The sequence below is a fragment of the Apium graveolens genome, chromosome 7, assembly GCF_009905375.1.
Source record: "Apium graveolens cultivar Ventura chromosome 7, ASM990537v1, whole genome shotgun sequence".
In the NCBI taxonomy this organism is placed as follows: Eukaryota; Viridiplantae; Streptophyta; class Magnoliopsida; order Apiales; family Apiaceae; genus Apium; species Apium graveolens.
The window spans coordinates 172,204,344-172,225,468 of record NC_133653.1 but is presented as its reverse complement, the minus strand read 5'-3'; the positions used below and the strand labels follow the sequence as shown (position 1 = coordinate 172,225,468).

Below are 21,125 nucleotides of genomic sequence, written 5' to 3'. Positions count from 1 at the left end.
GCTTGCTTTACAATCACAGTTACCACAACAAACATATGAAGTATGAACTCATCCCAGAAGTATTCAGTTCCAAATTACTGTAAACTTCAGAGTGAATGAATTAGAATCCTAAACTATTTTTTAGAAAGAACATTTGTTCATGAATCAAATTACTTGTATGGTTGTACCCTGGGAGGGACCTTATGTCATGACTTGGAAAACAATAGTATTTCTTAGATCTAAGCTTTGAAGTTTGATCACAGGTTGGTGAAGGCTCAAAGATAATTTTGGTACCTGAATCAAAGAATTTGTTCAGAGATTACTGGCATCTTTAAAATGACAGATTATTCCCTATTCTGCAGATTTGATGCAAAGTCTTCTTTACTTGCTGCATATTTGGACTTAAAAAGAAAATATACATTTGGTTTGGATTTGACGAGAACAAACTAGCAGCTCTAATTGCTTCAGCTTGAGTAATACCAAGTAAACTAGCAATCTCGTTCAGCAACTTCTTTTTTTGTTCAACCACCTCTATTTCACGTTCTTGAGTTGCATACATTGATTTCGCAATCATTTCCAAATGACCGCTAATGTCCTTCATTAGACCTGTGAATTCAGTAGCCATCTGATTGGATGTTAAATTTATAGAATGAGGAGATTTCTTTTTCTCACAGCTTTTTGGAGCGTTTTCTTTCTTAATTTTTTAGCAGGAGGCTGTAATATTGGAGCATCATCATCACTACAATTATTTTACAGATTCACAGTCTCCTCAAGATTCTGTATAGAGTCCTCTGGCAATTCATATTCTGCACCGTTGGTTCTATCAATACCAAAAATTAGATCAACTTTTCTATAAAAGGGAAAATAATCCTCTACAATCCTCATAAGCAAACATAAGTATCATTCATGCATTAATATAACTCATTTAAAACATAAGATTAAAAAATCGGCTTATTAACCTTTTGGCCCTTAAAGTATATGTGTTTATACCCATAAACCCCTGAACTCTGCGAGCGTACCCTTTGACCCCCAAGGTATGTATTTAATACCCTTTAGCCTTTTTTACCGTTACGGTAAAAAATCGGTGGGGAAAAAAACATTTGACCTTCGAGTAAAATCGTTATAAGGGTTAAAAGGTACACTTGTCGTACCTTGAGGGTGAAAAGGTCTACCTTTGGAACTTATTTGCTAGAGAGTTGTGCTCTTCTTGTTTCTGTTGCTTGAGTTGTGTTCGTGTTTCCGCTGGCTACTACTTTCTTCATTTGCTCTAGTGTATAAATTTATCTACATAACACTCCTACCTCAATCTTGAACTTAATTTAAAACTTAATGCTAGAGCTTATTGTTCTGCACCATCGTCTCGGTGATTGCTTTGCTAGCATTGACGATCACAATATTAGTCACAGGTGATGCTGTGACATTATCATCACCTGCTTCAGGTCGCCAAATTTGATAAAATGGATCATCTGGATACCTGATATTGAAGAAAATAGAAATGTGTCTTAAAGCTTAATCCCTGATATTGTCGGTTTCAAAAGTTAGGTTGTCTAGTTTACCGGGGAGATGGATATTTTCTGCGTGGCGCTAGGTACATCGAGAGATAAAGACAGTGTACACTTTGCTTCATACATACTAAGGGTTAATAGGCATATTCATCACTATACTCGTTAAAAACTTTCAAGTAGGTCACTAAGTTAAAAAACCTTACAATTGCATCACTGAACAGCTAGTACCTATCAATTACATCATTGTACTTGCAAATAATTGTGAGTGACATTAAAATTCTTAGACTTTTGACGGAGAGCCGTTAATATTTGCCACATAAGTAGCCAAGCAGGCAGGCATTCACAGCACCAAGACCCAAAAAGAAGTGAAAAAATGCTAATGAACTTTATTTTAATATTTATGTTAGTGTTTTTTATTGAAATGTCTATGCTAGAACAAGACAATATGACCTAATATTTTGTGACTTTAAATCTTTTGTGATTTGTTCAATGTCTTGAATGGGGGCTTTAAATATTATTATTTTTTATCATTATTTTTTATTCAGTAAGACCTTTAAATATTACTTTAAATGTTTATCATATGTGAATAACAAGAAGCAAAAATGAAGAATATGCGCCTGTATTGGAAAACCCAAAAATGAAGAAAAAGGTTTTTTCATTTTATTGGATACTTTGCCATTTAATCACTCCAAGTCAGCAAACTGTCAAAAATTGTAACGGGACTGACGGACATGACTAGCTTGAAAGTTTTAAGTTGTTCAGTGATGCGATTGTAAGCTTTTTTAACTTAGTGACTCACTTGAAAGTTTTTAACGAGTACAGTGATGAATATGCCTATTAACCCTACATACTAATGTTTTGCATTGTGTTACATCATATCTTCACCTCTTGTCTTCATACATAAGCCTTTCAGTGTATAAAAATAAGCAGTTTAGGAAATGCTACTGGGATAGTTTAGGAAAATTATTTATGATTCTATTTTAAGTGCAAATGGAGAAAAGTGGGACAGTCGATTTATCTTCTGATATAAATCGCAGGAAAAATCGTTTTGCGACTTAATCAGGTCAAACCTGTTAAAAATTGGGTCGAACTCTGAATGGATCGAAAAAACTATTCACCAATACAAATAATAGGTAAGTTTATATGATGTATATGGACTGAGATAGCTTTGAAGATGTAGGTATAGTGCTTGAGGGAAGAAGACAAGCACGTATACCTAAACACTGACTTGCTTTCAGATGTAATTTTAACTCTCTCATTCTATGAAGAGAATTAGAATAATCCAGTTCCCAAGTCAAAGATTACTACTGACTTTTCTAATTGATGTGTACTTGATCGAGTCCAGACACTAGACACATTATACAGTGAGAAGAGACCCAAGTATCACACATGCATTGATGGAACTCATTAGAACATAAGATTAAAAAATCAGTGTGTTGCATCAGAAACCTAAAAGCTCTAAACTAGCTCCCTAATCCTTGTTAAAGGAGAATTAAAAACATAAAACCAGATCCAATAGACTAGCAAAATTGTACAACTGAACCAGCACAAACTAGACAGGTCAATCTGCAATGTAATCTAAACTTCGATACCACAGACAATTGGCGTTAAACCCGACACCACATAATCAACTGCTTCCTTCCTTCTTCGCATTTCCAGCACCTTCCGATGACTATTGGAGTGAATATGACCGGCAAAAGTTGGACTACAAGCTGGTCTATACTCTGGAAACAACCTCCCCAACTTAAACCGAACACCACAAGCATTACAAAGTGTTTTCGGACCCAATGGACCAGTTCGCCACTGAGGAGTATTTTGCACGAGACAATGGGTGCACGTCCGGGGCGAATCAGAGCCATCACAAGTTGGATTTTTTTTCTGCCTTTTCAGAGTCTGTGGCTTTTGGAACGGATCGTATGAGTCTGTGTTTTCAACCACTTTAAAGTTCATGAAGGAGGATGTCAAAGACGAGTCTTCTGAATGTGAAGAATACAAGGACGATGATAGTGATTCAGTGAGTAAAATCAACCCGAGCGACCATATGTATCCACTAGGCCTCCTTGACCGTTTGCTTCGAGCTTTTGTACAAACCGGTTTTGGTAAGCCAAGAACCGTAAACTTCTTGGCATCCGGCTCAGACTGGTTCACATCAAATTTTTCGACTTTCTCCCTTGGATTTCCGGGGAGCCATGAGGACATACTGGAGACAGAATCATCTATAAACTGAGATAGCCACTCAAGATGCTCCATTTCATCAACCTGTATTATTAAGTATTCATGTAAATACAAGAAAATTTTACATGAGGAATATCTACAGACATATTTGTAGGAAACTATATATATTTTCATGTATAAAATGATTCAGCTCACGAAAAACTGTAGTATTGTGTACTACCACGAATGAAAATCTTTGGTGGCACACAAACAACAAAAGTAGCTATTTGCACTACTTCAATCAAATGATTTTTAGTATAGTAAACGATTCATAGTTATGAATTATGATATTTGATCTAATTTGCTGCTAGTATACAATAAGTTCTTACACCAATAGAGTTTAAGTTATGGCTGTACAAACTATTTCAACTTATGAATATTACAAACTGGATTATTTTTTTGTATGTAAATTGATAATTCTAGCATAATGACATGTAATTTTATTAGAAGGTAGGCTATTAAGTTAGTGTGTGCTCTGATAGTTGTTTACAGCAGAAAATTAGTTAGGGATGACCAAAACACACTATATTTATTTTTTTAAATACCACCGAATAATAGGTAAAAATATTATTCTGAACAAAGCTAGTATGCAGTGAATCTTCTTGTAAATCTGTAATTACTTTTAGCACTTTGGTCTTCAAGAAAAGGGGCAGACTCTAAATTTTTTAGGTCATCTGTGTTTTAAGACAATATAGTAATGTAATAGATAGATGCATTGCCTGCAATAAAGCCTGATATTGCATTATGTATAAACCAAAAGGTAAACAGGCTGGCCTTCTACACAGTTTGGGCTTGTAAGTGTTCCGTAAAACAGTTTATTTCTCGTCGTCTCAAATCCTGACCTTAATTTTCGCACACTCCAAGATTTGCTGTTATAATATATGCTTAATTGTCAGACATGTGATCATAATTATTAAAAAAACGTCTAGGGGTAAAGTTATATTATTTTTTGAATGGGATTTATATTATTGTTCAAATGTGGTTCCATCTCCTAACACATAAAATTCAGCTGCAATATAAAGAAAACAAAAAAAACTACTATTTGAAGGTCAACTTGACTGAGTATCTAAACAGTGACTTGATTTGGCCACACATAACAAACTGACATTAAGTAAATAATAATACTACTATTTTGTATTTAAGATTAAATAATTAAATATAAATTTTGTGTAAAATTACCGGAACAGTAAGTTCGGGGGCGGGAAGAGAATCAAAGGCACCGGAGCTAGGAGACGTGAAATTAAAAGATTTATCATCATCATCAATTCCTTTATCCTGACACAAGTACTCATTTTCTTCAAGAAAGTGTTCCTTATTCGAGAAATCGAAAAGATCATTGACGGAGAAATCATCGGAATTGTTTATTCCATTGAAACACCACATATCATCAACTGGGACTTGTTGGGTTGTTGTTTCTGATAACAAACTTGACTTTAACGCTTTAGCTTCCATGCAATACTCCATTTCTTTTTCTACGCCCTATAAATACAACCACAAAAATGTTAGTACCATGCATATTAAATAAGTGCATGACATGTATCAACATTCAACAACATGTGTAATTGAATGGACGCATGTTTGTTGTATATGTGTACCTCAAGTTGTGTAGAGATTGAGAGAAAGAGAGAGAGAGAGGATGGGGGGTTGAGTACTTGAGAGTTGAGGGTAAAGGAAGAATGGTAAACGTTTGGCACTGAAATTGGGGCATTATCTGGGGGTGATTTATTTAATTTATTTTTGTAAATTTTTTTCTGGATTTTTAATTCAATTCTAGATATTTATGGTACAAGAAAGTTGACTATTCTTAGAGTATGTATGGTTTTAATTTCCCAAGCCAATTTTTTTTGAGAAATTGAGTTTTGCTGATTCCAAAGAAATGTAAAGAGAAAAGCATGCAAGAAAGGAAAATGCCATGCTCTGCTCTGGCAACAACATGCAACAAGTGTACAAGACTGAAACCAAAACCATAAATTTTATTTTACTCCTGTTTTCCTTTGCATAGTTGCTTCACATACAATCAATTCTAAGCGGTTTGATTGCATAATTAAAATAATAATTTTTAATTTTTTTTTAAAATCAAAATATATAACTTAAACTTTTATTTATAAAATTAAAAATAATATTTTTTACTATATTGTATTGTCAATACAGACACAAAGTTAAATGAAAGAGGGAGTATATATTTGTAGTTTGAAAAGTTCATACCGTAGATTAAAGTGGTACAGTAAAACCTCCTTATGAAATATTGTTAAAATCGACAAAAAATATTATTATAAAATTATTTTTTAATATTTATTTATTTATCTCTCTCACAAACATATATGTTTGTTTGCGTGTATAGGTATATTTTTAAGCATTTTTATTATTATAAAGATGAAAATAAATAAAGGATTTATTCTATAAAGGTATAAAATATTATAATATAGAGATTATTCTTAATTCTAGTTGGTCACAATTGTTTATTATAATAAAAAATTTATTACTATATACAATATTATTATATAGAGGTTCTAGTGTGGAGATATTTACGGATCTTAATCCGATTATAACTTGAATCCGATAAAAAAAAATATGATCTGGACCGAATATGACCCCAAATAATTAAAATAATATCCGTTAAATTTAATAATTAAATTGATATATAACTTTCAATTTAATAACCATTTTAATATTTAAAAATAGCAAGTCCGCTTCTTGTACTCCACTTATCAAAGCGGTTATAATTTTTCTTCGTAATTATCTTCTTTATTGACGTTATTTGGTTCTCCAATGTAGACTTATTTTAGGTTCTACTTATTTAATTATTTATTTTTTTTCAAAAAAAACTCAAAGTCAAAATAATATGATAGCAATTGGAGCCGGGTGTTTTGCAAGTGCCGTGGCCCGCGTATGTATTTTAAGCAGTGTTCCAGAAATCGATAGGCGTGTCAGGGTGGTGAGGGTACTTTCGAGAGATTAATCGGAAAGTCGGAGATTAATCGGACCGATTAATCAGAACATTAATCAGAAGAATATAAATATTATTTTTAATTTTTATAATTATATAATGATCAACATGTCAAATATTTGTTTAAAAAAAGAAATTAGAATGGTATTAAATAATATCTACACATTTTACATGCGTTATGTACTAATTATTGAGTTTATAATATTAACTATATTTTAATTCACACTTTTAAATTAATTATAATATGTTATTTTTATATTTTAAGTGAAAAAATAAATATATTAGATTACTTGTTACTTCTTACTAATACTTTATATTATAAATTGAAATGATATTGTGTAAAATTATGAAATTAATGATTTAAAATTATAGAAACGTAAAAAAAATATTTTTTTTAGTTATTTTCCGCCTAGACCGCTTAGGACCAATTTTTGACCGCCTAGGCCGCCTAATCCCGATTTTAACCCGATTTTTTGAAAAAACGCCTAAATCACCACCTAGGTCCGAATCGGGGCGTTTTACCACTGGATAGGCCGATTTTTAGAACACTGGTTTTAAGCGTGTTGTCTCATAGTCATAGCTGCCAACTAGTAATTTAAGTTGCATCAATCCATGCGTGTTTGTTGTTTCCCTCGTCACACTTCACTTCTACGATCACCTCTTCTTGTCCATTTCAAATTTTGCATTCTTTGTCTCTGAGTTTATGTATGTGAGTAGGTGGATTATAAAAAATCTGAACAATTCAAATTATGTACGATGACTGTTTAATATTTGAATATTTGGTACCGTTTTCGAGAACTCTGTCATTTTTGGGGATACTCTTACCTTTAAGACCTGATGGTTTGCGCTTGCTCAAGTAAACATTTGTGCAATATTTTGGCTTTTCCAAGTTCACCATATTTGCGGATTATTTGCACTAAGAGCATATCCACCCTTAGGGTTACCAATTCATCAATTCATCAATCCTATCAATGATGTTAGTTCTATTCATCTAAAATCAACTTTTTTTCTTAATTTTTATACACTCACAGACCTCAATTAATTCATCAATTACTATTTACCAAATAAATAATAATATAATATTAGCTATCTTGCTTAATAATATTGATTAAATATCATATATTTAAGTAGAACTCTATTATTTAATGATCCCACAAATATTATCCTTAAAGTAATAATAGATAGTTGATAATTTTAGATTTTTTTTAATAAGATTTTGTTAATTTTAGATAATAATTCAAAAGCTGATTTAATAATCAAATTCGATAATAATTCAAAAGTTGATCTAATTTGTTTTTAAAATTATTTAAATGCATATCCAGAATAGTATAATTTCATATAAGCTCTAATTTTGAGTCAAGTGTAAAAAATTTATAGGTCGAGTGTATAAAGCAAATACATTAATTTATTTAAAAAAATGAGCAAATCGTGGGTCTCATTAATTGATGGGCATTAATAGGTCCATTAATAATCAAAGGAGGTGTTGCTGAATTGATGGAACATTGAAAATTGATGGAGTCAAAAATACACCGGTGCATGCCAGTTTCTGAGAGAAAGATTGAAAAGGCTGATGAATCAATATTTTTCCTTCCCTAGTGCATATGCTCTAAACATAGAATGGGTGTAAAAACTGGATAGTTTATATATAATGTTAAAGATTGAATAGAATTTCAGGTATAATTCACTATCAGGACACTAGTGCAGCAACCACTGAACTGAAATGGACTTGTTTGGTTACCATATTTCCAGTTTACGTGCCTAACTTCCCTCACTTCATATCCCACTGGCACTGATAGTGATATCCCAGAGGATTATCGTTATCAGATTGCCAGGCTAGTGGAGATTGTGTATTTGTTCACGGAAACAAATATAATATATCTATTACTCTGCTCTTCAAATTACAATGTCGTTAGTAATATTGTGTCATGATAATATGAGTGACATCATACATATGTAAGCGTATGCAGAGAATACTGAATACAAACTTGACTCTGTTTTCGATATGATTCTGATTTTCTTCAACATGGAAATGGAAATAGATGACAGACCGGGTGTATGGGTTCAGGTACGTTGGTTCGTGACATGTACCAATTGACAAGAGTTCTACACCAAGGCTACGCCCAGACTGCATCTTAACTATACCGAATCAAGCTGTTGTAATGCTCCGAACACAAGGAGAATATTGAAAAGGAACAATCAATACATCAAAAGATCATCTACTCCAACTACACCATGATTCAAACATACACATGTTTGGCCAAGCCTCTTACTTTCACAAATGCGGAGTCGTGCTTGTTGGTAAACTTGTAAACATATATCCACACTAACTTTGGAAAAAAGGACAAGCCAACTGAATAACAACAAATACATTTGAAGCCATAATTCATTTGACCTAATGGAATTTCTCACCTAATAAAAAAAATCAACATACAATTAGGTGAACACCAATTATTGAACAGAGAATTCTTGAGACCGTATAAGTGCAGAAACCATCCTTGTGAAAATATCGCACTAATGCAAACATCCTAGTCCAACAACAGTGAGGAAACAAACCAACTATAGACTATAGTTGGTTGATTCATCAAACAGCATGCACGGCAATGGTTAAAAAGTAACTACTATTATGCGCGCAAAGTAGATCGTAAAAAACTAGGCTAGTTTCTAATATGGCTACTTTAACAGGAAAGTTGGCAACTACAAAATATTATATAACCGCAATACCACATTGCTTGTGTATGCCGAGTTGGATAGATACTCATCACAAGTACTACGAGGCACGAGCATAATCATCAACATCTGCAAATTTCTTTTGAGCACTTCACCGATTGAAAGCATAGCTTGAACACTAAGATTAAGCTTAAGTAACAAGCATCTAAGTTTAGTTTCCCAGGTAATACTTGACATTAAGATGGTGTAGAACTCCTTCTTCCTCGGCGTGCACCAGATTGTCCAGCAGCTTCTGCTCTAGATTTCCCAAAGGCTTGTGCTTTATTCTGTTTTTTTGCCAAAAGATAAAAAACATTACAAGGAGAAATATCAATGAAAAAAGAAGAGTTGAAAGGGATAGAAGTAATAAAAATATGCAATTTTTCTCATACAAGCAGAACTGGAAATTATGAAGAACCTGCAATGAAGATTTATAAGCCGCCTGTCTTCGCACGAAAACTCTCCGAGCCTGAAGCTTTTTCTCCTCAACCTGCAACTTGGTTAAGCTAGGCCTATAGAGAATCACAGTCCGACCAATCCGACCAACGGCAACAGAGCCAGTTGCTCCTTCCAATTGCTTTACAGCATCGTCCAGTTCTGCCGGAGAGTTGCTATGTATTTTAACCTGTTGCAGATTTAAGGCAATTTTTTGACAAGATTATATTCCAAATACATGTTAGGTACTTAATAAAGATGCGAAAGAATGATAATTTAGACTTTAGAGCAGGGGCTCAAAATTTAGAAATGAACCAACAACACCAAATACAATTTCGAAGAGAGAACCATCCACCTGGAACCCTGTATTTCAGTCCTCGCTTGAAGCATTAAGCCATATACACAATTCTATGTTTACGACCCTTTTTGCTTGTTTATTATTATAAGCACAATATACTAACTTATACATCGACTAGTATCACAATATTATATCTTATTCTTTCTCTTAGACAAAACATAAAACCTGTGCAACATTTTATACAAAATGCAGCGCTGACTGTATCAATTTCTTTCATTATAGTGTTAAAAGTTACAGTAAACATTGGGTGTTCACTCTCAGTCTCACAACTCAAGTACTCAACCACCATTCTGTCAGGATCGAGTGAGATTCTGACCTAATTTGTGTCTATTTTTGGTGTTTTCTGAATTAACAAGATAACAGCAAAACAGCAATGAAACAGAAGAGATTAAGCAGAAATGTAGGTGAGAAACAGAAGAAATAAGATGAGAAACAGAAGAGATCAGATCCGATTTAAGATGAGAAGAGAATGCTTGTAGAACAAGCCAGAATTTTAGAGAGAGAAAGCAGCTATAGAGAGAGATAGTGCTGGAATGAGATTCCATTTTCATATCAATTCATAATCCAAATAGAACAGTTCTATGGTATTTATACCAGCACACACAACATATAACAAGGGACAATGACAAAAGTACCCTTAGTCACTAATAGTAATCAATACTGTATTCAGCACACAGGCTTGGCTTCTATTATACTAATGCTTAGCACACACACAATAACACTGTACTGATAGACTAACTAATAGCAGCTAATTATACCAGCACTCTTCCTGTCTTGACAGTCCTTCCCCCTTAATGCACACCATGTCCTCATGGTAGCAGGAAACCATGAAAATTGCACTTCAATAACTCCTCATCCTCCCATGTAGCCTCATCCACACTACATCCTTTCCATTGAATCAACTGCTGATAGACCACTTTATGATCTCTAAGAATCTGCCTGCTGTCCAGTTTCCTCAGAGGAGTCAAATCAAAAGTACCTTGCTCATTAAGCTGAGGCAACTGTTTCTGCACCTTACTGTTACCTATGGCCTTCTTCAATTGAGATACATGAAAGACTGGGTGCACCCTTGAAGTAGTAGGAAGCTCTAACTTGTATGCAACAGGTCCTATTTTCTCCACAATTTTATATGGGCCATAAAATTTAGCAGCCAGTTTTAAGCTTTTCCTGATAGCCAGCAATACTTGTCTGTAGGGCTGCAGCTTGAGGTAAACCAAATCACCTGCCTGAAATTGTCTCTCAGATCTCCTAGCATCTGCATATAGCTTCATCTTAGTTTGAGCCATTTCCGGTAGTTCTTTCAACCTAGACCACTGAGTCTGTTTCTCAGTCAGCATAGTTTCCAAGCTATGAATATTAGTATGACTTCTTTCCTGCCAAGCTAAGTGTCTTGGTCTAGTTTCATACACAATCTGATAAGGAGTGGTGTTAAGAGCAGTGTGAAAAGTGGTGTTATACCACCATTCAGCAGTTGCTAGCCAGTTGGACCAATTCTTGGGAACATCACTAGTCATACACCTCAGATATTGCTCCAAACATTGGTTTACTCTCTATGTGCTACCATCTGTCTGGGGATGGTATGCAGTACTCAAATTCAATCTGGTTCCAGAGAGTTTGAATAGATTTTGCCAAAATTCACTAAGAAATAAACCGTCTCTGTCACTAACAATGGTCTCTGGAAGCCCATGCAGTCTATAAAATTGGTCAAAGAACTCTATGGACAAACTTTTAACAGTAATGGGATGTGGTAATGCAATAAAATGACCATATCTACTAAACCTACCCACAATTACCCAAATCACCTCATTACCTTTAGATTTGGGCAATCCAGTGATAAAATCCATGGCAATATCTCTTCAAGGCTCTTGTGGAAATTTCAGAGGTTGTAAGAGTCCAGGAGTCTTAATATGCTCTCCTTTGGTTTGCTGGCACACTGGACACTCCCTGATCCATCTGCCCACACATTGTCTGATTGTAGGCCAGTAAAAATACTCCATTATTCTTTTTAGTGTGGCCCTTTACCCTGAATGCCCCCCTACACTCTGACAGTGTAATTCATCAAATACCTGTTTTCTTAATTCCCCAGCACTTCCTACAACCCATTTTCCCCTAAACATCAATAATCCTTGTCTCAAGTAATACTCTTGTGGTCCCATTTTATCTATTGCTAATTCAACAATTTGACCCTGTATCTCTAGGTCTCCTTCATAACTAGCTTCCAGTTGCTCCATCCATTTGGGAACTACTTCAGATAACTGAAAACATGTTTCCTTGATCACTAGTTGTGAGGTAGGAGATAAATTCACCTTTTGCCCTTTCCAAGTAAACTGCATAGTCTGATGGAGGTAGTTGCAACTCACATCTCCTAGTTGTTCCAACCAAGATACTCCTAAAATCATCTGCCACTGAGTGAGATCTGCTACATGGAAGCTAGTTGTAATGTCTGTTTCATTTATCCTTATTTGTAGATTAGGGCAAACACCAGAGCTGATGAATGCAGTCCCATTTGGTAGCTTCACAGAGACAGGAGCTTGATGCTGAACTTCCTGTTGCAATTTCTTACACAAATCCTTTGATATAAGGTTCAAGGAACGTCCACCATCAATAAGGACCTTGTACTGCTTCTCTTGATGGACTCCTGTAATCTGAATAGGTCCCTTGGATTTGACTTCTTGCAATTCCAAGGCTGCTAGAACCAATTATTGCTCATGTTCATCACAATGGTCTTCATTAGGGTCTTCATCATAAATGGGAGGTCCATCATAATCTCCAGGTATGTCCTCCTCTGCCACCATTAAAAAAACTTGTGGTTTTTTTAAACTCATGGCCTTAAATAAATTTCTCGTCACAATAAAAACAAAGGCCCTTTTGTCTCCTTTCTTCTCTTTGACTATAAGTCAGAGGTCTTGGCTTGGAAGGCAGCAATTTTGTACTCTTAACAGGAGTTACTAAAGCAGCCTTATTTGTGTTTGCACTTGGAACCTCGGTATTAGTCTTGTAACTGCTCTGGCCATTGTAAGTAGAATTATATCCTCCTCCTTTCTTGAACTTCCATGTGATTGTTCATAGAACCTAGCCAACCTCAAGGCCTGCTCCAAAGACGTAGGCTCTAACAATCTTATCATTCCTCTGATTTCTGGTTGTAAACCACCAACAAAATTTTCCAAGAAATACTCTGAAGTGAGGCTTGGAATCTTGCTAAGGAGTTGTCCCTTGCACTTCTCATACTCATCAAAATAGGCTTTTACAGAGGAAACTTGATGTAGTCTCTTGAACTTATCAAACACCAGTCCTGCTTCTAATTCACCAAATCTAGCCAGAAAAGCCTGAGTAAACTGATGCCAAGACACTTTATCTTTTCCCACCATGAATGACTTATACCAGTATCTGGGAGTCCCACTCATGTGCATTGCAGCAATAGCTGACTTCCTGTAATCACTGACTTCAAAAATAGCAAAATACTCCTCACAATCCCTTAACCACTCCACAGCATCTCCCCCTTCTTTGAGTGAAGGAAAGGTTAGTTTCAGATGCTTCAAATTGTGGAAATCAGTTGTACCTTCACTCTTCCCTTCCTTAGTTCCTCTAATCTCATCAGTTTTCTTATGTGCCTTAGGAGAGCCTGACTTGTGTCTCATTTTAGCTGCATGATAAGGATCTCTAAACATACCTTTAGACTGTAATGTAAGTTCAGCTTCATCTCCTGACTCACTTCCACTCTCATCTACTAAATCAGCCCCCACCTCTCCTTGCGTATTCATGATTCCATCCATTTTATTGATTAATAATCCTAACTGCTCTTGCAGTTTCTCAAACTTTTGATCAGAACCTTCCATAAATCCATTGAAATTCTGATTCATCATTTTCAATGTTCCATGATCTGAAGTTTCTACCTGTTTACTACTACTCCTGGTACTGTAAGACATCTTCAGTACTTCTCTTTATACTATTAGTTCTCACAAGCAATTCAACAAACACTTAGCTGGCACTCCAACAACTTCTACTATTCTTCACTCCACACTTCTTCTTTTGTGATTTTCTTATAAGGAAGCAGTAAACAACTAGTACTAAGGTAATCAATATGCAATTAACTACTAATTACTCTACAAACACAGATTCTACCGTCCTAACTCCAGATCTGTGAAATATAGCAGAGAACAGAGTACCTGAAGTGAGATTAGGCATAACTTTGCATCAACTCAAGAGATTACAGTGGATCTTCAACCGCACAACTCGCCTTGACTTGCACAACTCTAATGAAGCAGTGATTCGATCAAAAACTGTGCTCTGATACCAATTTGTCAGGATCAAGTGAGATTCTGACCTAATTTGTGTCTATTTTTGGTGTTTTCGGAATTAACAAGTAAGATAACAGCTAAACAGCAATGAAACAGTAGAGATTAAGCAGAAATGTAGGTGAGAAACTGAAGAAATAAGATGAGAAACAGAAGAGATCATATCAGATTTAAGATGAGAAGAGAATGCTTGTAGAACAAGCCATAATTTTAGAGAGAGAAAGCAATTATAGAGAGAGAGTGCTGGAATGAGATTCCATTTTCATATCAATTCATAATCCAAATAGAACAGTTCTCCGGTATTTATACCAGCACACACAACACATAACAAGGGACAATGACAAAAGTACCCTTAGTCACTAATAGTAATCAATACTATATTCAGCACACAGGCTTGGCTTCTATTAGTATGCTTGGCTTCTATTAGTATTCTTGGCTTCTATTATACTAATGCTTAGCACACACAATAACACTGTACTGATAGACTTAATAGCAGCTAATTATACCAGCACTCTTCCTATCTTGACACATTCATCCTCAATTAATAAGTTACCCACTTGAGTCCTGTTTGTGGGCAACATATTAGTTGGTCAACCCAATATATTACTCCTGTTTGTCTAAAACTACAGGTTGATCAAACCAATATATAACACAACTCCCCATTTACCAACCGAGTTTATCCCCTGTACACAATAGGGCAGCATCCGCCAAGGACAGCTCCCCTATATCATGTGCTTGACTTCTCCTTTTGGCCCATTAGAAGCCTATCACGAGTTCAGTAGGAAAGTAGGAAAGAGTAAAGACAGACACAAATGCCAATATAAACTGTACAGCTGTACCTCATTTGAATTTGCTTAAAATTTAAATAACAAATAAAAAATCTTAACTACAACACAAGTTCAGTTTCCTTAAAAACCCGGAAAATATGAACTCAACTGGGGGGTGGCCGAGTGGCAATGTCTGACACGAACCGACTCCATACCGGGCTTGAAGTGGAAAGACAAAATGTAAAAATGAAATGACGCGACTTGATCCACATATGGCCTGAGATGACTTGTTAATTAAAATAAATTCCCTAATCTCATCAAAATTGAGAACTTTCATCTGAAAAACGAAATTGACACCCTTATCCCCTAATCTCACGCACACCACAGCAAGAAGATCATCATCAAATCAATACCAAATATTATACAAATGAATAAAAATGATATACATTAATAAAATGACACAACTTGATTTACCCGAATATGGCTTCAACAATTTATTCATTCAGTTTTATTTCCTTTAATCTTAGAAACTAATCTAATCAAAATTGAACACCATATATTGACACCTTTAAAGTGTTAACCTAAAAACGCGAAATTGACACCCCTAATCCCACCACACCACATCAAGAGCACCAATATCAAATTAATACCCGTAAATCAATATCTAAAAAGAATATAACAACATAACACATACAATAATCTATAGATTTTTACCTTAAGAAGCTCATTAGCTTCCAAAGTTTCGACCAAAGCAGTGGCAACAGCATCAGTAACACCACCTTTCCCCACTTGCTGAGACTTAAGTTTCTTCCCCAAACTATGTGCATAAGAAGCCAACTCCTTTTTCTCTTTAGTAGAAAGACTAGGCAAATTAGCAACCAATTCTTGATACTTTTTCGAAGAATCCCAACCCACTTCACCTACAGCCTCTTTCGGAGTTTCGACAACAAGGGAATCCTTAGAATTCAATTCTGAATCATCCTCAATAGCTACATTTTGGGGGGTTTGTAAAGAGAGTGAAGATGAGGGTGTTTGAGAGTGAATTTGGGATAAAGAAGAGGAGAGAGAGTGAAAGAAAGTGTGGAGAGGAGGTGAGGGGAAAGAGAGGGAAAGGGGTTGTTTGAATAAGAGGTTTAGTGGAGGAGATGGAGGTTTAGGTGGAAGAAAATGGCGGAGGACTAGAGAAGAAGATAGAGATAATGCACCCATTTTTAATTTTTCGCACTGTATACAGTTGGCAATATACCAATATCCAAGAGCTTAAAAGTTAAACCTTTTTCCATTTTTAATTTTTGTTGGAAGATGACCAGAGACCAACCTTAGAATGTGGCACATCTGTAAATGTTTTTACACGAATTTGGAGTTTTTTTTTTACGGAAGAAATTTTTAGTAATTTAAAACCAAATTCCGATTCAACTCGTTTCTGGCTAATCGCATAGCATCGTATCGTATTATTCTTATTTCGGTCATACTTATGGATATTGTATATATGATTTTATAAGTAATTTAAAGTCAAAAAATGTATATTGTTGTGATTTATAAATTTAAACAATTTGAGAGCAAAAAAATATGTGTTTATCAAAAATAATCATTCAACTTTATAATTATGTATACAATATTTATCGGATATAACATTTATATTAAAAAATTATTTGGCAAAATGAATATATTTTAGTTTTTTTTGAATAATTATTTGACTATTCTTAATTTTTTTTTTAAATTACACTTAACAAATTCGTATATATAAGAATAAGGGGTCATTTGATAACTCCTGAACCAAACTAAAAGTATTGAACGAGTGAATATTGACTGGTTAAAATTGTTTGTATGTTTAGTTATTTTTCTGGACGAGACAAATTTTTCTCTGGATGACAGAGGTTTAAATTTTACTCTGAATCACACCACCTGTGTTGTTGTTTGATGTATCCATGTTTGTTGGGAAAAAAAAATGACTGATATGTATTTTATATTTTATTATCATTATCCTTTTATATTCATTTGATATAATTATATTTTATAAATCTCATATGAAAAATAATTTATTGTAATTAAATAAATACTCTGTCGTCCCTAAATATATGTCCATTTTGATTTTTTACTGGTCAACTTGACCAATTTTTGACTGAATTTACACCTATTATAGAACTGACAAAAATAATTAAAAAAAATATAACTGGAAATTACATTTAGTCTATTTTAAAATGTAACTTGCATATTTTAAAAATAATTAATCAATAAATTTTTATATTAATTCAAAAATTGGTCAATTGGAATTCTAGAAAAATAAAATGGACATGAAAATAGAGACGGAGGGGGTAAGAAAAACTATTGATTTTATAATATTGTACCTTTCTTTAAAATGTTATGATTACGTATAAACTTGATAAAAAATATTTTATGCTTTTCTAGAAAATATGAAAAAAATTGACATGACATTTTATTAATAACTTAAAAAAATACATTATTCAGAAAAAAAATATTTTTTTATCAAACGATATTACTCATTCAGCATTCAGATAATCAATCATCCAGCAATTTTATTCATCCAGAAAAGATGATTCAGATTTAAAAATGACCCTAAGTAGTTTGATATCAAACAAGTCGAAGTAAATCAAATAAGAGTATTTATATTTGAATTCGAGTTGAGTCGTATTTAAATAAAATGTTTAAATTTTAGTTTGAATATATGAAATTTGAAGGAGTATTTGTAAATTAGAATTGAGTCATATTACTATTTACATTTTTCTGAATTGTTTTCTCAATTTTTCTCTGAATAATATATTTTTATGAAACAATTTATACCTATCTTTTTTCATAAATCTCTCACACTTTATTGCATGAATGAGCATTTCTAGATTTAGAACTCGAACCTAAAATTAATTTTTGGGTCGACCCGAGTTCTTTAAAATGCAAAACCCGTTGGTACTAAATTTTGTTAATTAAAACCGTAAAATTCAAAATTAACAAAAATATATTATAATATTTTCTTTTCATGTGTTACAGTATATAAGGAATACATTATAAATTAGTACCACACATTATTATACATAATGTATTGTATTATATGTTAACGAAAATGATTTTACACCTGCTATTTTTCAAAAAAGGTCTATATTATTATTTTTACTCCGACCCAAATTGTAGTCACGAACAAATTGAAATGGCCCAGCCGAATCCTAAACCTATTAAATCAAACCCGGTTTAGAAAAAACCCTTATTTTCTGCTCCAATTCTTTTTATCTCATCCTCCTATACGCTAGGCTGTTATTGTTTCAGCGCCACTCAGTTCAATTCTCGTTCTTTAAGCTCCTGGTAAGTTTCCCTGTGAATTATTTCTACTTGCAAAACCGCACCTTTTGGTTTAATTGAATTGTAATTGTAATTGTAGTTGAAAATTAGGGGTTTTTAAGATATGGATATTGAGATAGATCATTACGCTGTTCTGGGCTTACCTAGTGGCGAACAAGGCTCTAAATTATCCCAACAAGAAATTAAAAAGGCTTATTTTGCCAAATCTTTAGTTTTGCATCCCGATAAACGGCCCGATGACCCCAACGCTCACGAGAATTTCCAGAAGCTCAAGACTTCTTACGAGATTCTTAAAGACGAAAAGGGTAGACTTGCTTTCGATGATTTGCTTCGTGTTAAGCGCGAAAAGGCTCTGCGTCAATCGCAACATAGTACTAAGCGTAGGAAGATGATGAGTGATCTTGAGGAAAGAGAGAGGGCTGCGTTTGCGTCGGAGTCTGGGGGGAAGGATAGAGATGAGGAGGAGAGGATTGTCAGGAAACTTAGGGAGGAGATTGCGAGAATACGTGCTATGAATGCTAATAGGGGAGGAATGCCTGATGTATCGGGAAAGAAGGGGGATGCCAAGAGGAAAGACAGTAGTAGTTCGGGTAGTTATGGTGGCGGTTTGGATAAGGAAAGGGTGCTTAAGGTTACTTGGGATAGAATTGGCGGTGAGGATTATAGTGCGGAAAGATTAAGGGAGTTATTTCGGGAGTTTGGTGAGGTTGAAGATGTGGTCATTAGAACTTCGAGTAGAAAGAAAGGATCGGCTCTTGTTGTAATGGCTTCAAAAGATGCTGTGGTGAGTTTATTATATTCCGGTACTATTAATTTATGAATATGTATTGATTGCTTTTTATGCTAGTAAAGCGGTTTTGATATTGATTGTGTTTTCCTCTTGGCAGGTTACAACAACCAGGACTGTCCTTGGGGATCTTCAGAATCCTCTTTTAGTAGTGCCTCTTCAGCCACCTGTAGCTCCCACTTTTACAAGTCCTCCGGAACCCGTGGAATCTAATACTCCAGATTTAAGTAATCTTGTTGGCGCTGGATTTCAGGCATTCGAAGATTCAGTGTTGGCGAAACTACGAAAGGTCTAATAAACATTTAAAGTTTACTTTTTTGGTCAAACATTTTACTTGCAAGATTAAGTATTATATGAGATTACTGTCAGTATCTTAGAAAAATTCTTGTTTAAATAAATGCACTATATGCATGTGAATATGCTTACTTACCACCCGTCCTATATTGGACCGTTTTTAGACACTTCTTGCTAGAAGTGTTTTTGGTATTTCATTGTACACTGCATAAACTTATGGAAGTAGCTCCTCAAATAATATGCCTCGTGGCCCTTGATTTTTATGGCTACTTGCCCCAATTCTGTTGACTAATTACATTCTTTTTAGAGCAAGTTTAACAAACTCTTAATTCATTCCTTATAAATAATATAAAAATTTAGTTCGTAGTACTTAGAATATAGATAAGTAATATTGTCTCAAATAATGATCCTTATATCAATCCTTATTCTATACTTTCTCTGTCCCTTCCATTTGTTTACACTTTCCTTTTTGGGATGTCCCTTCCAATTGTTTACATTTCAAAAATTCCCAAAAATAGTAAACTTTTCATAATATAAAAAGTAACTACATCCACTAATTCTCTCCGATGTACCCACTTTATACATACAATATTAATCGGTCCCACTACTTTACTCACTTTTGTAACTTTCATCCACTACTTTATCATTTTTTTTTAATTTTTGTGCCCAACCCAAATGTAAACAAATGGGAGGGACGGAGGGATTATTATATTACTGAAAGTGTCCTTTTTCAACTAAAATAGAATATATATATATATATAAGAGAGAGAGAGAGAGAGAGAGAGAAGGTGTGTATTATATTCTAAAATATTAGGTAGGACATACCTTAAAAGAGGGTATGGTTACTTAAAATTAAGTAGTCGAATCATATTATTAGTGGTTTAAGGAACTACTAAGATAGTGTTTGAGCTGTTCTATTTCCTTAAATTTCAATTTAAGACCAAGAACAGCTAGTTTGTTGAACTTGCTCTTATATGTAGTTCACTGTCAATCAATTTTAAAAAAATCTATGTTATTATAGTCACCTAGTTTATTGTTCATGCACTAAGTTTTCATGGCTACAATTTGAAGCGAAGTTTGTATGCCTGTCTGTCACTTCTTACACATGTAACCTTGTTTTGTAAAAATAACTTGTATTTTGTGATGGACAGGCAAAAAGGTGATTTCTTGGAGCACGTAGATCTAGAAGAATGTCACTCGGGGTCTCCATAGTTCTGAAGGAATGTTATCTAAGAAGTTGTCATTCTCCTTTCTTGATTAACAGCGGCTATGTTTCTAGTTTGTTTTTGAGCAATATAACCAGAATTCCATGGTCTTGTATAACTTAATCCTTGTAATCATCAGTTTTTTGAGCGACAAGTGCTGCAGGGCGAATTCAAGTCCTTTCAGCAAATCAGCCATATTATATGAATTGCATGAAATTCCCAAATCCTGTACGTTTTGGGCACAATCACTTATGCTGTATGTTGATATTATTTTGTCTTTCAAACTTGTCAATACTAAGATACTGATAAAGAAGATTAATTGCT

At 34.2% G+C, this 21,125-nt stretch overlaps 3 protein-coding genes across 4 annotated transcripts; 1 reads left to right on the top strand and 2 right to left on the bottom strand.

The window, feature by feature from the left end:
• Nucleotides 1-2,878: 2,878 nt before the first annotated feature.
• On the bottom strand, nucleotides 2,879-5,448 carry LOC141675010 (GATA transcription factor 7-like). Its single transcript, XM_074481716.1, has 3 exons — nucleotides 5,294-5,448; nucleotides 4,878-5,177; nucleotides 2,879-3,743 (listed from the first exon to the last, which is right to left on the bottom strand). Exons 2-3 carry the CDS (start codon nucleotides 5,160-5,162, stop codon nucleotides 3,063-3,065), a joined length of 966 nt encoding a protein of 321 aa, XP_074337817.1. The 5' UTR covers nucleotides 5,163-5,177; nucleotides 5,294-5,448; the 3' UTR covers nucleotides 2,879-3,062.
• A 3,531-nt stretch (nucleotides 5,449-8,979) lies between these two features.
• Nucleotides 8,980-16,463, bottom strand: LOC141670988 (uncharacterized). The gene is made up of 3 exons (XM_074477054.1): nucleotides 15,921-16,463; nucleotides 9,770-9,976; nucleotides 8,980-9,638 (listed from the first exon to the last, which is right to left on the bottom strand). Exons 1-3 carry the CDS (start codon nucleotides 16,413-16,415, stop codon nucleotides 9,549-9,551), a joined length of 792 nt encoding a protein of 263 aa, XP_074333155.1. The 5' UTR covers nucleotides 16,416-16,463; the 3' UTR covers nucleotides 8,980-9,548.
• Nucleotides 16,464-18,374: 1,911 nt separating this feature from the next.
• Nucleotides 18,375-21,028, top strand: LOC141671949 (uncharacterized). Of its 2 annotated transcripts, XM_074478408.1 has the most exons (4): nucleotides 18,375-18,518; nucleotides 18,595-19,299; nucleotides 19,403-19,591; nucleotides 20,748-21,028. In XM_074478408.1, exons 2-4 carry the CDS (start codon nucleotides 18,619-18,621, stop codon nucleotides 20,757-20,759), a joined length of 882 nt encoding a protein of 293 aa, XP_074334509.1. In that variant the 5' UTR covers nucleotides 18,375-18,518; nucleotides 18,595-18,618; the 3' UTR covers nucleotides 20,760-21,028. The 2 variants fall into 2 exon arrangements, with proteins under 2 accessions (XP_074334509.1, XP_074334508.1); XM_074478407.1 differs by having other exon boundaries at nucleotides 18,378-19,299.
• The last annotated feature ends 97 nt before the right edge of the window (nucleotides 21,029-21,125 follow it).

Excerpts from the sequence above, each read along its gene's own strand:
- LOC141675010 (XM_074481716.1), bottom strand. The coding sequence starts at position 5,162 with ATGGAGTATTGCATGGAAGCTAAAGCGTTAAAGTCAAGTTTGTTATCA. Across the intron at positions 3,744-4,877 it reads CCCCCGAACTTACTGTTCCG|GTTGATGAAATGGAGCATCT; the intron begins GTAATTTTACAC and ends TTAATAATACAG.
- LOC141670988 (XM_074477054.1), bottom strand. The coding sequence starts at position 16,415 with ATGGGTGCATTATCTCTATCTTCTTCTCTAGTCCTCCGCCATTTTCTT. Across the intron at positions 9,977-15,920 it reads AAGCTAATGAGCTTCTTAAG|GTTAAAATACATAGCAACTC; the intron begins GTAAAAATCTAT and ends AATCTGCAACAG. Across the intron at positions 9,639-9,769 it reads CTTATAAATCTTCATTGCAG|AATAAAGCACAAGCCTTTGG; the intron begins GTTCTTCATAAT and ends GCAAAAAAACAG.
- LOC141671949 (XM_074478408.1), top strand. The coding sequence starts at position 18,619 with ATGGATATTGAGATAGATCATTACGCTGTTCTGGGCTTACCTAGTGGC. Across the intron at positions 19,300-19,402 it reads TGGCTTCAAAAGATGCTGTG|GTTACAACAACCAGGACTGT; the intron begins GTGAGTTTATTA and ends TCCTCTTGGCAG.